Genomic DNA, 14,706 nt, shown 5'->3' with positions numbered 1-14,706 from the left:
TAAGGCAACAGACCCAGAGGGAGGCAGCACATCAAATCTTTGTCTGTCTGTCTGCGTGTCTAGTCTTTATCATGTTTGTTAATTAGTCTCCCTCATGGATGACGGCTCGACTGACATTAATATTCTGTTAAAGAGGAAAAAGACGACTGTGCATTAAATCCCCTGTTTATCAGGTAGTAATCATCATCCGTGAACACTATCAGACATAACGGAGAAGAAAAGAGACGAACAGTTTTAATTGGGTGAGGTTATTTGTGTAAGAATAGGAATTCAAGTGCATTGTGGGTCCACGTTGGGAATCTCTGTCGGTTTCTCTTTTCCTATCTACCCTGAATTCGTCTTGTAGAAGTCCTATTCCCTTTCCGGTACCATTTCACAAAGTGAGTGTGCAATTTTATCCCTGAAAGCACTGAAGGTTGAAGACAAGGACATCCACCACTATCTACATTAGGTGCAAATGCAGAAATCATGCAATGCCAGGTTTATTTATTGAATGCATTAGGCCCAAAAGCCTTTTGTCCCGTGCAGTATCCAAGCTCTAACATTGAAAAGCTTTTATGATGCAAAGGAAGTCGTATCTCTCGTGTCACAGTGTTTCTGTAAAGAACCAGTAACGCTCTCCGGTGAGGTGAGTGCTTTAAGAAGAGAGGTAGGTGTGTGTTATGTTATGGGGTGTGTTTGACAGGAAACCTGCTCAGTTTAATCGGTCCTGCTACCATAGCATCAGCACAGACACTGGAGCAGCCCTTCAATGATACTCATCCACATCAAGCCCCTTTTTGAGACTGTGTGAGAGTGAGAGGTTGCTATGTATCTCTCTGTCTAAAAGCCATAATGGAAGAAGAAGTGTTATTGAATTTTTCCTCTCCTCACTATCAATGATTCATTGACACAGTTTTTTCTCCTCTGCATTTCCCTGCGTAGTCACAATGGTGTGTAATAACGAGTGCCCACTTCAGTTCAGTTCAAGCACAGCTTTGATATCCTCTCAATGCCCTCGTGGCTTTGCATTGCTATGCTGGCCTCACATTCCTCCTCTATAATAAAAAATACTTTGGATTCAAGAGCCTTTCCATCGATGTGCAGTATTGTTTTTGTAAATATGTTTCTTTTTAGAGCCTGACTGTATCAGTTTCAAGATTTGAAGATTATATGGCCTTGCCTTGAGTTTTGCCCAAATGTGAATGAGCATGAAGCTGATACGATTAAACTAATTCAATAAAGCATCCTGCCATACGATTGATTAACTGGATGGTCCAAACACTGGAATGAACTGGGCATGGCTTGGGCATGGCTGGAGCTTGGCTTGGGTTGGCGCTTGGGCTGCGGAGTGGGGTGTTGGACTGGGGCAAGACTGGGGCTGGGGCTAGGCAGCTGGCACTGGGGGGGCTGGTGCTAGGGCTGGTGGTGTTGGGGTAGAAAGCTAGGTCTGGCTGTGGGCTGTGTCTTTGGGTTGGGTTGTCTCCTAAAGCCCTGTCCTTGGCATGGTCCAGGAGAACACATGTAAAGCAGATGGCCTGGCTCCTCTGTCTTCTGTGGCACTAATCAGGTGCTAAATATCCATCCGACTGCTACCCACACACACACACACACACACACACACACACACACACACACACACACACACACACACACACACACACACACACACACACACACACAAAGACACACACAAAGACACACACAGAGACACACAGACACATACACACACGCACACCCCAATCACTCAGTCCTTGGATGACATACTGCTATTCCCACCTTGCCTGTCAATATGTCTGCATAATCCTTTAATGAATCCTATAATGTTTGGCACAGCCTATCATGACAGTTTATGACAGCACTTGAGATTGTTGGTATGATCTGAAGCACTGTACAAACAAGAGATGATCAAATGTAGAAAGGCATTGGGTGAAGAAGTATAAAGTTAAAGGTAAAATTAACACAAAAAAAACGATTAAAATAAAGAAATGAAGTGTCTCCCAAATGGCACCCTATTCACTTTATAGTGCACTACTTTTGACCATAGCCCTATTGGTCCTGCTCAAATGTAGTGCACTATATAGGGAATAGGGTGCTATTTGGACCAACCTGGGAGCTAGCTCCAATACAGCAGTTAAATGCAGTCATGAATCTTGGCTGTAAAAGAAATGTGTTGGTTTTTATGTAAGCCAGTGGATTTATGTGTGTACACACTGACTGGAGAGTAATTTACTCACATGCACTGGCACACACAAACACACACACACACACACACACACACACACACACAAGCTGTTTATTTATGCAGCTAGTGATCAGCTGCTTAGCGATCAGCTGAGCCATCGGACAGAAATCAGATTTTAAGTGTGGCCGGCAGCTCACTGAGACAATGCAGCCTCTCTCATTTACCAGTTCAGAGCTGTTTAATCTGTGGCCCGCGAGACAGACCGAGATGGAGAGAGAGGAGGGGGGAGAAAGCCAGTCAATGATTTCCCTCAGTGCCTATTTCTAATGTCTCCCGTCGCTCATCTGACCCATCCGTTATGTGGAAGGAACCACAGGGAAATGTGATTGGCTCATTACCCTCCCTCTGCACTGAACCAGGAAAAGAAAGGATAAAGTAGACAGGGCCCTTATCATCTGCTCATTGTGAGTTTGCATGCACACATACACATGCATGCATAAACACACACTTCATTTGCCAAACTTGGCAAACCTGGTTTTAATAAGAGCTGTATTATACAACAGGTAAATCCCTATTTTACAAGGTGTAGGTTGTTCTCTTCACAATCCCCAGTGCCAAAATCCATCTCTATCAGAATCTCTGTCCTTACTGTATGTATGATTGACTTAATATCTTATCAGTTTACCTAAGCAATACCTACAGTATGTTAAAACTTGTTTTTCTTTACTACTGTGCCATACCTAACTAGATCTAAGATCTGAGGCCAACATTTACTGTAAACCTGTCCTGAATGAGTTCTACTCTTTGTTAGTCATCAGGCTGATGATGTCATACATATCAGTGGGTTGGCTCTGTCTCTCTCTCTAGCCCCTCACAGCCCAGTGAACGTCAACACTTGGCAGAGGTTGTTGAGTTGAGTGGGTGGTGCAGAACCTAAGGCACAACACGATGATAAAAAATACATTAAAGGCTTCTGAGGCCCACGTGGAAACTTATGCCGGCATGTGGTAATTGCCCTCCTCATATTTTGCGCTGTGTTTTACACTTTGTGTGGACGTTTGTCTTTTAAGGTTCACGGTCAGAAGACATGTCTTCAGAAACACTTCAACAGCTACAGTGTTAGATGGTGTGTTTGCTATGTCAGGATCTAACGTTTCAGAGAAAACTCTGCAACGACAATAATTACGTAGGTAGAAACAAGTTGCCCTCTAGAGACATAGCTAACAGCATATAGATTGATTTATCTAGAAACTAGTCAGTGTGTGCCGAGACCTTCTGCTGCTGTTTTCTCTAATGGACAGACCGACTAACAGCTGCATTTTGCTGGTGTTAGTTATACTGTAATTAGGTCACAATGCAGAGTGGTATATTGTAATTTCACCCCACTGGGACACGGCTGATCTGTCCACAGCTCTTAGAGAGCAGCCGTGTGTGTCATTGTGAATCATCAAACCCTTCAGTATTGTTCAACGGGGAGGGAGGGAGGGAGGGAGGGAGGGAGGGAGGGAGGGAGTTCAAGCAATGGATTGGGAAACAGTGGTCTATTGTAATTAAAGGGGATGGGTACAGTAATGTGGGCTGCTGTGCCATCCCTTTAAATACAATGGATTCAGGTTGTCTCCCTAGAGGTCCCCCTGGTGTTCCTGCCTCCAGGTGTGCGTGTTGTTTACAGTGTAACACCCTATTAGAGTCCATCACAGCTGGGTCTGGTGCTTTCAGCCCAGGCTGAGCATACATCGACAGGCCAGTCAAACCCCTTTAATTAGAAACCACTTCCTCACTTCCCCAACACCTAATATCTCTTAATGATCAATAGTTTGAGCACTGCTCTCTAAGCAGAAAGAGGAGGAGGAGGAGAAATGGAGTGAGAAAGATGGGATAGACCAGCCGTACTCCATGTGTAGAGTGTGTAGGTAGAGTGTGTTTACATGTTAGTGTATCAGTAACACTGTTTCATTCCACAGTAGCACTCATGGTGTGTTTGTCTGTCTCTTTCCTCTCTGTTCACAGAGAAAGTCAGCATGCTCTCTGCATTGATCGCTCCCTTCAAGTACATGAGCCCTGGGACCACCAGCACAGAGGATGAGGACACTTTAAGTAAGTCACACCACTCAGTATATTCCTCCCAACATACTGGATGCACAGCCACTGATGATATGATAGCCTATGATATACTGTATTCATCCCAAGGAGAAATTTGTCTTGGACAAATTACAGTACTGCTTCCACATACTGTAAATACGCTGTACTGTAGACCAGATATGAAAGTGATCTATCTGTACATGTTCTGGTTTTGAAACAAAAATTTGTGAACATTTTTCAGAAATGCAATATGCTACGTTGTCCCTGTAACTAGGTTTGAAGATCAGAGCATGATAGCACAGCTGCTCCAACTTTGTCCTCATAGAGAATAGAAGTCTGAAATAAGGCCGATAGCTTTGCTCTTTCATCCCCCAATGTGTGTAACTTTCAATACAATACAATCCTCCCATTACAAAGGAGATTGCTGCTTTGCATTGGGTACAGTAACAAATACTCTCCCACTTAAACCTCAGAGTCACAGAACCAATTTTGCAGCAGATTACAGAATGATTTGGCAGATAATACCCCATTTGAGGGGATTTGGATTTGAATTTTAGAACACTTAAATAAGATAGCCTCCCTTGCTATGAACTTTGGGGACTGTCGACTGGGGGACGCTGGTAGATCTGTTCATTACCCTTTCATTGTGTATCAAGTGGCTAAATCTGCCCCAAGAGCGTTGCTTTCTGAATCTCATTCTATTGCACACTGAAATATAGTGAATATGGAGCGCCACACAGTTATGTCTGCATTTATTACTTACTTTTATTCTGAACAATGGTTTTATTGCTCTAAATTGCTTTGTTTCCTTTTCTTGTCGTTATCAGGCACCAGTAGCACTGAGGTCAAAGAGAACCGAAATATTGGTAACCTAGAGGACTGCTGTTCTATTGTCCCCGGCGACCGCCAATCACTGTTCAGATCGGACACATCTAGAGGTGGGACTTCCGGTCTGAAGAGGAAGCGGCCGTTGGAGGAGGACAATAACGGACACCTGTGCAAACTCCGTCTGATCTACAAGAAACTGTTGTGGTCGGACTCACCAAAGAATGCCCTGGTGCAGCTGAATGAGCTGAGGCCAGGCCTCCAGTACCGCATGGTATCCCAGACCGGCCCGGTCCATGCACCCCTGTTCTCAATCGCCGTAGAGGTGAATGGCCTCACCTTCGAGGGCACGGGCCCCACCAAGAAGAAAGCTAAGATGAGGGCGGCCGAGCTGGCCCTCAAGTCCTTCATTCAGTTCCCCAACGCTCCTCAGGCTCATCTAGCCATGGGTAACCATGGCAACCCCTCTGCAGACTTTACCTCGGACCAGGCGGCAGACTTCCCAGACACTCTGTTCAAGGAGTTTGAGCCGTCGTCATGTGGTGGCGTAGTCGGCGACAGCTTCTCCCTCTACCGGTCGGCGTCGGAGAAGAGCGAGCTGCGCCTCTCCAGCGCCCTCCGGCACGGACGATTACTTCGCCACACGTTGGACCTAATGGTACAGGCCAAGCAGCGGCTGGCAGGGGTCCCTGTGACCATCCCCACCGAGGCCCCCAAGACCCCTGTGGTGCTGCTCAACGAGCTGCGTCCAGGCCTGAGGTATGTGTGCCTGTCCGAGAGGACAGAGGGGCGACGGGCGCGGAGCTTCATCATGGCAGTCCGCGTGGACGGGAGGATATTCGAGGGCTCTGGACGCAGCAAGAAGCTGGCCAAGACCCAGGCGGCCCAGTGCGCTTTGCAGGCCCTCTTCAACATCAGGCTGGCTCCTGAGGGGAGAGGCGGCCTTAAACCCAGCAGGAATAGATGCCCTCATTTGCCCCAGGTGAGTAGCTTGGCTTTTTGTTGGGACATCTGGCAGCTTCTTCTCTCCTATACAGGGTCCTGTAATAACTAAAGCAGCAGGAACACAGCAGAAACATTATCGCCATCCAACAAGTAATTAAGAGGGAGGAGATATGGGTAAGGATGAGCTGACAGGGGGATGAAGGGAGGGAGGAGAGGGAGGAGGGATGATGATAGGGGAGATTTGTAAGCATGCTGACTTATCATTTACTTTGGACGGGAAGTGTGACGACAGTGGCGTATCTAGTGGAAACATGCAAATGGTGTGTGTACGTTGGAAGGCTCAGGCTGCGGGTTAACAAAATCTGCTCAGTGATCTATTCAAACGGAAAGGGATGTAAATGAAGCAAATTATTGGCCTTGTGCCTCTGACACAAGAGAAAACTGAACGGCTCCCAAAATGAGCTTTTCTATTTTGCATGTGTGTGTTTCTAGAGCTATAATTGGTAGAGTATTGTAATTTTGCACAATCTCTTGTTTCCCCAGGTGTAGCATCTACAAACATTAATTCAATCTCTTGCCCAAAGGAGATCGAAAAGCAAAGAGCAAATCGACAAACAAACCACTGACCCAATCCCGTGCTCATTTACTCAAATATGTAAATAGCAATCAGACCAGGCAAACAAGTTTTGAGGAACTTTTCCATTTTAGACCCCAAAGTCATTCAGGGCTGGATTCTGTGGTTGGACATTTTAACCTTCAATTCAGCATTTAAGGTTGTGTGCAAAATGGCACCCTATTCTCTAGATAGTGCACAGGCCCTCAACAGAAGTTGTGCACAATATAGAGAATATGATGCCATTTGGGACATGAACTAAATATATCGAAGGTAAACACTACCAGGGAAACATTTTCTAGCTAATTCAATCATCAGCTGTGAATGTTATTTTCACTTTAGACATGTTTATAATCGCACAAATCTAGGTATCTAGGCAACCTAGGCCAACAGTATCATTCATTTTGTTGTAGGCTCTAATAAGGAACAATATTTATTCTATACATTTAAGACAAATAGTTGATACATTGTTCATCAATGTCAAAAAATACGCATGCACGTGTCTGTTTATACACGGTATTTGTGTGTATGGTGTATGCAGTGTAGTCTGAGTGTGTGCGTAGTGTGTACTAGAGGTCTTAATGGGTCCGAAAAGTTTGGTCCCTTCCGAAATGGCTCCGTGGCTTTCCCACCCGACACGATATGCATAAAATAATTTCTGATGTGTGTGTCAGACCCGTTCTGAAAACAGACCCAAACAGACCCGTGCTGGTTCGGATCCGAGAGACCCATTCAGATCTGGGAGAAAGAGAGAGAGAAAGAAACTTCCTGCTGGGCACCATCAGCACCGTCAATAAACAAGCATATTCGTCAAATGATCCACAGTTACGTGTCCTGACAAACTGCCTATAACAAATTACAATAAAACGATTTTCTTTGTGTTTTGATGTGAAGCATTAAAAACGTTGTAGTCTATTCTTTTATTGGTTTTTACGTTCCTCAAACACGATTCAGCTGTCGGAGATTTGAGCGATAAATGCATCAGGGCATTGCATGCATATAGGCCTATAGGCTTAGACGTCCATTATATGATATTCATATAAAAAAATATATATATATTAAAGGAGATTCCTAGCCCTAGAGAGACGGAGAGAAAGATCGAGATATGCCAGCGCCATGTTCGCACCGTTGACATGGATTTCTTTATACTTGTCAGATAGGCTACTACTGCTATTCAGATAAAGGCATAAAGAAGGAGGCTAATTCCTTAATTTTTATAAAGATAAGCATTATATTGTTAGATTAAAGGAGTAAGTCTGGTAGGCCTAAAACATTCTTCCTCACCTCAAGTTTAAATGTCGGAGTCAGTTGGAGTGCCGGTGCGCACTGCTTTCATAGGCCTGCTGTAGCTAAGCCTAATAATAACCATACCACACCAAGCCTTCACAAAAGATGCTTAACACTATTAGGGTAATATCAAAAGTAAGTCAAGTCATTGTTTATAGGGAAAATGTGAACAGGTTATTATATTGCGGCGTTAAATGAATTACCAACGAAGGTGATTGCCTACCGTATAGGCCTACTCAACAAATGACAGCAATAGGCTAATGCTAGGCTATTTATTTTACGACAGGCCTACTTTTAACTTTAAACTAAATACGGAGCACAAAATGAAAGGCATAACTTAATTTAGTCAACGAAAATGTCTCAACAAAATTAAACAAATCACTTTTTGCATAGGCTATTTAAAGTACTGGTTTAGATTATTCAATAGGCCTACAATAACAATAATGATTTACAATAATAATAGTGACTAAACAATTGATAAATACGAAAATAAGAAAATAAAAAAAGTGCATCGCGCTCTCTCCTCAGCAGCAGGCACACGTGAGATGAGCAGCCGGAACCAGTTTCAAATGGGTATAAGCTATACGTTTTTTGGAGTTACAATTGGCTGACATACACTACATGACCAAAAGTAAAGCTATTGTGGACCTTTAAATGGGCTATGTCCTATTAGCATTCCCTTCCATGCCTTGAAGGAATAGACAAGCAAAGTGTCCTTCCTTTCTCGAACAACATCAGCCAAACAACCTGCTCATGTTAGCCTGGGAGAAAACTTTTATTTTTTACCTCCTGTCATGGTGTTTAAAAGGATTTTAAGAGGATTTGCCTCACCCGTTTAGTTCCAGAAAGCAGTCGCTTGTGGAAATTCTTGAAAGTCAGCCGTGCTGTCTGCTTGCTACTGTCGAATGGGGGAAAGGGGAACAGTCATTTTGAAGTGGTGAAGGACACACACATCAAACACACAATCCTAAGATTTCTCTGCGGATCGTCTAGTAGCTCTTAGTGTCTCTTACAGAAAAAACATATGAGTTTCACATGTGATTACAATGATCTTAAGTTAATGTAATAACGTGACATCATGTAATAACATGAAACTACTCGTGAAATAAATGTGACAACATGGGGCTCTACATTTCAACAAAGTTCTTTACATGTGAGAGTTAGAATTTGAGGTGAAAGAAACACATCCAAATTTCACGTGTTTTAAGTATAAGTTGAGTACGCTGTTCAGCTAAAATAGTATAAACTATCTTCAATCAATGATAATCTGATTAAATTTGACATGATTACTTATCACTGACTTTTCAATTTGGTGTACGCTGATCTTTCTGCTGCGTAGCAGCATTTCTGCATCGTAGCATTCCTCTACATATTCATTACCAACAAGTATAAGACATCTCTGCACTAAGATAAATAGTGCCATCTGCACTGCTATTTTAGTCATCAGTTGTTCTGACTATTCTCTCGTCATTGATTTAATTTACTATTTCAGCAATTTGAGGGCTTTTCTGTATTGTTGTCTGTTAGTGGGGAATATTATTCTGTTTAAATCGGGTTGGAACCTAAATTCTTTTCCTATCATTTCTTTCTGAATAGAACCACATTTGTTTTTGTTCCGTTCCACTGTTCCTACCAGCAAAATAAAGTTCAGTACCGGTTCGAACCAAAAAATTTTTTCCTTTATGTTCCTTTATTTATTTATTTTTATGTTCCTTTATTTTTTTCCTTTAAATTCTTTATGTTCCTTTTTTTAACCTGTCAAATCAACCGTTTTTTACATTTACCTCATGAAACTATTTCAACAATCAGTGTGGATAGAGCAGGCAAGCTAGTTGTTTAAATGCGTGATGGACAGACAAGTGTAGCCTATGGTGCAAGATGGGACTGACATTTTGCGGGTGGGGAGAGAGCAAGAGAAGTTTGAGGAGGCTTAAAGCGCTGGGCATTCTGTTTTGACATGCATTATCTGCTGTGCATTCAGAAAGTATTCAGACCCCTTTACTTTTCCCACATTTTGTTACATTACAAAATGTATGAAATGTTTTTTTCCACATCAATCTACACACAATACCCCATAATGACAAAGCGAAAACAGGTTTGTAGAAATTATTGCAAATGTATTAAAAATAAAAAACATATCTTATTTACATAAGTATTCAGACACCTTGTTATGAGACTCAAAATTGAGCTCAGGTGCATCCTGTTTCCATTGATCATCCTGGAGATGTTTCTACAACTTCATTTGAGTCCGCCTGTGGTAAATCAATTGATTGGATATGATTTGGAAAGTCACACACCTGTCTATATAAGGTCCCACAGTTGATGTCAGAGCAAAAACCAAGCCATGAAGTCGAAGGAATTGTCTGTAGAGCTCAGAGACAAGATTATGTCGAGGCACAGATCTGGGGAAGGGTACCCAAACATTTCTGCAGCATTGAAGGTCCCCAAGAACACAGTGGCCTCCATCATTCTTAAATGGAAGAAGTTTGGAACCACCAACACTCTTCCTTGAGCTGGCCGCCTGGCCAAACTGAGCAAGCGGGAGAGAAGGGCCTTGGAGGTGACCAAGAACCCGATGGTCACTCTGACAGAGCTCTAGAGTTCCTCTGTGGCGATGGGAGAATCTTCCTGAAGGACAACCGTCTCTGCAGCACTCCACCAATCAGGCCTTTATGGTAGAGTGGCCAGACGGAAGCCACTGCTCAGTAAAAGGCACATGAGAGCCCGCTTGAAGTTTGCCAAAAGGCACCTAAAGGACTCAGACCATGAGAAACAAGATTCTCTGTTCTGATGAAACCAAGATCCTGAATGAACAGGACAACGATCCAACAGGACAATGACCCTAAGCACACAGCCAAGACAACTTAGGAGTGGCTTCGGGACAAGTCTCTGAATGTCCTTGATTGGCCCAGCCAGAGGCCGGACTTGAACCCGATCGAACATCTGTGGAGAGACCTGAAAATAGCTGTGCAGCGACGCTCCCCATCCAACCTGACAGAGCTTGAGAGGATCTGCAGAGCAGAATGGGGGAAACTCCCGAAATACAGGTGCGCCAAGCTTCTAGCGTCATACCCAAGAAGACTCGAGGTTGTAATCGCTGCCAAAGGTGCTTCAACAAAGAACTGAGTAAAGGGTCTGAATACTTTGCTTTGTCATTATGGGGTATTGTGTGTAGATTGATGAGGGAAAAAAACAGCAATTTCATCCATTTTAGAATAAGGCTATAATGTAACAAAATGTGGAAAAAGTCAAGGGGTCTGAATACTTTCCGATTGCACTGTAAATTAGATCCACAGAATTATAACTTGGAGGAGTGGCTTCTATGGCAGAACTTTGAATGTCCTTTGAGATTGCTAGCTAACAAGCTTGAGGTAGCTAACAAGCTTGTGCGTGCAGAGCAGCACCGTAATAAATCCAACGAGAAACAAGATTGATGAAGGAGCTGTTCGTGGAGTACAGGAAAGGAGGGCCGAGCACGCCCCTTTCACATCAACGCCTTTTCCCACTCAGGAGACTGAAAAGATTTGGAATGGGTCCTCATATCCTCAAAAAGTTCTACAGCTGCACCACCGAGAGCATCCTGACTGGTTGCATCACTGCTTGGTATGGCAACTGCTCGACATCTGATCGCAAGGCGCTACAGAGGGTACATATTACCTCAACTAGTGCTTACTGCCCAGTACATCACTGGGGCCAAGCATCCTGCCATCCAGGACCTCTATACCAGGAGGTGTCAGAGGAAGGCCCTAAAAATTGTCAAAGACTTCAGCCACCCAAATCATAGACTGTTCTCTCCTTCTACCACACGGCAAGTGGTACCGGAGTGCCAAGTCTAGGTCCAAAAAGCTCCTTAACAGCTTCTACCCCCAAGCCATAAAACTGCTAAACAGTTAACCAAATGGCTACCCGGACTAGTTGCATCGACCCCCTTTTTTACGCTTCTGCTACTGTTTATTATCTATGAATAATAACTTTACCCCTACCTACATGTACATATTACCTCGATTACCTCGACTAACCTGTACCCCTGCACATTGACTTGGTATCGGTACCCCCGTATACTGAATATAGCCTCGTTATTGTTATTTCATTGTGTACCATTTTTTGTATATATATATTTATTTTTAGTTTAGTTTATTTTTCAAATGTATTTTTGTGGCAAATATTTTCTTACTTAAAAAAATTGCATTGTTGGTTAAGGGCTTGTAAGTAAGAATTTCATGGTAAGGTCTACATCTGTTGTATTTGGTACATGTGACAAATACCATTTGACTTGATTTGATTACTAGGCCTATAGTAACTTGATTTGATTACTAGGTCTATAGTAACCTTAACTATCATTGAATTAAAAATCTCTCTCCCTATCTTCTGAATTACGATTGTAATGTCAGTACAATAGCCTATGCTTCGGAGAGGGGCAGGTAGTCTAAACATGCGATGGCAAAGATTTTCAGCTTGCAGGCAGACACTGGAATAAGTTTGTATAGGCGCTTTGCTGTGTTTTTTGTTGTTGTGGGAGTCAAAAAATTTTGAACGTAAAAGAACGTTCTTAACTGGTTCCCATGCTTTTAAAATAACGGCTCTGTTCCAGAACAGTATGGATCACTTTCATTCCAGGTTCTGTTTATGTTCCTTGATAAATGTTATTTTTCGGTTCTGTTCCCTAAACCAGTTCCAACCCCTTTGTAATAGTACTCCTGAATCAATCACTATGATGAATATAATAGTTTTTCTTGAGTGTATTTTTAACAAAGCTGAGATTTACTTTACTTACAGTACCAGTCAAAAATTTGGACACGCCTACTCATTCAAGCGTTTTTCTTTAGTTGAACTATTTTCTACATTGTATAATAATAGTGAAGACATCAAAACTGTGAAAGAACAAATATGGAATCATGGAGTAACCAAAAAAGTGTTAAATAAATCAAAATATATTGTATATTTTAGATTCCACAAAGTAGCCCCCCTTTGCCTTGATGCTTTGCACAGTCTTGGCATTCTCTCAACCAGGTTCATGAGGAATGCTTTTCCAACAGTCTTGAAGGAGTTCCCACATGTGCTGAGTCCAACTCATTCCAATCCATCTCAATTGGGCTGAGGTCGGGTGATTGTGGAGGCCATGTCATCTGATGCAGCACTCCATCTCTCTCCTTCTTGGTCAAATAGCCCTTACACAGCCTGGATGTGTGTTTTGGGTCATTGTCCGGTTGAAAAACAAATGATAGTCACTCTAAGTGCAAACCATTAAAGTCACTACCAGTCAAAAGTTTTAGAACAGCTACTCATTCAAGGGTTTTTCTTTATTTTTAATATTTACTACATTGTAGAATAATAGTGAAGACATCAAAACTATTAAATAACACATATGGAATGATGTAGTAACCAAAAAAGTGTTATTTCTACAATGTAGAAAATAGTAACAAAAAAAAGAAAAACTTGAATGAGTAGGTGTTCTAAAACTTTTTACCGGTAGTGTATTTTGATTTGTTTAACACTTTTTTGGTTACTACATGATTACATATGTGTTATTTCATAATTTTGATGTCTTCACTATTATTTTCCAATGTAGAAAATAGTCAAAATAAAGAAAAACCCTGGAATGAGTAGGTGTGTCCAAACTTTTGACTGGTACTGTAAGTCCAAAGTGTAGGAATACATGTGAAATCAGTCATTGAGACAGACGTGGTGGTGTAGCAGGAATGCTGTGAACCAAGAGGTTGTGAGTTCAATCCCAGGTGAGGACATGAATAATAATTACTTTATAAATAAACATACACAATGTAATCATATAAATTTGTCAAATATATACGTAGAAAACATTGTCAAAAGCCCTGTTTGTGTGTGTTTGAATCCACGTGAAACTTCATGTGAAATATCATCACGTGAAGTGTCCCAAAAACACATGATTTCATATGTGACATAAAATGTCACTTGCAAAACGTGGAAATTTCACATGTGAAATCATGTGGTTTTTCCTTATTGGGTATGCTTGCGCGTGCTTATGTGCATGTGAGAGGTTAGGAGTTCAATAGCCACCAGATGTAAGGCCTGGTATTGGGAGAGTGCCAGTCTTAGTCCCTAGGCCAGCTCTGTAAAGGCCGCTTTCCTTTTACAGAGACTGACTCAGGCTTTACCTTAAGGCACCCACTTTTACTGGAACTCCATCCTAGTCAAGGAATGCAGTCCTAGGCAAGGAACGCCATCCTAGGTAAGGTGGAAAGGCATGGGTTATTATAAAGACCTTCCTTCCTTTGAGTTTTTCTGTAGATGGAGAGAGACAGAGAGAGAGTGAGAGAGAGAATGGTAGAAACCTACAGTAGGTCACCTTTGCAGGATGAAAGAGGGCGAGTAGAGCCAATAGAAAGCGAGAAAGAAGGGGATGTTTGTCAAGGACATGATATTGTCTTGGAGGAGAGGAATCCAGAACCACGCCAGGATGATAGCCTCAGGCTAACCTGAACAATAACTTGAAGACTAGCTCCAATGTCCAGCTCCTAAATGAAATATTGAAACTCATCCAATGTCTAGTATTGTGGTATGCTGCTCACACTCCGGTATAGCTCCACACATCTCTAAATAATGACGCAGGAGCACACACAAACACGCACACCCCTTATGGCACCGAACATCCGACCATGCAGGTTTTTGTTCTCCATCATCAGAAATAAGACAGTGTTAGGGTCAGTTACAAAGTTATTGCTACTTTGTGATGTAAACAAAATGCAGCCCTATTTTAAGAGTTTTGAAAATACTCTGTATTCTCCTGTAGTTTTTATTAAAACTATGTCCT

General features: G+C 42.4%; 1 protein-coding gene across 1 annotated transcript in view; it reads left to right on the top strand.

The window, feature by feature from the left end:
• The window catches only part of adarb2 (adenosine deaminase RNA specific B2 (inactive)), a 201,809-nt gene that overhangs the window by 133,555 nt on the left and 53,548 nt on the right, over window positions 1–14,706 (top strand). The window contains exons 2-3 of the mRNA XM_014157458.3: window positions 4,175–4,261; window positions 5,074–6,053. Coding sequence (XP_014012933.3) covers window positions 4,175–4,261; window positions 5,074–6,053 — 1,067 coding nt within the window. The remainder of the gene's footprint in view (window positions 1–4,174; window positions 4,262–5,073; window positions 6,054–14,706) is intronic.

This window comes from Salmo salar, chromosome 19 (assembly GCF_965601325.2).
Source record: "Salmo salar chromosome 19, fSalSal1, whole genome shotgun sequence".
NCBI classification, from domain to species: Eukaryota; Metazoa; Chordata; class Actinopteri; order Salmoniformes; family Salmonidae; genus Salmo; species Salmo salar.
Note: the sequence above shows the minus strand (reverse complement) of the source record. Positions and strands in the feature narration are given on the sequence as shown.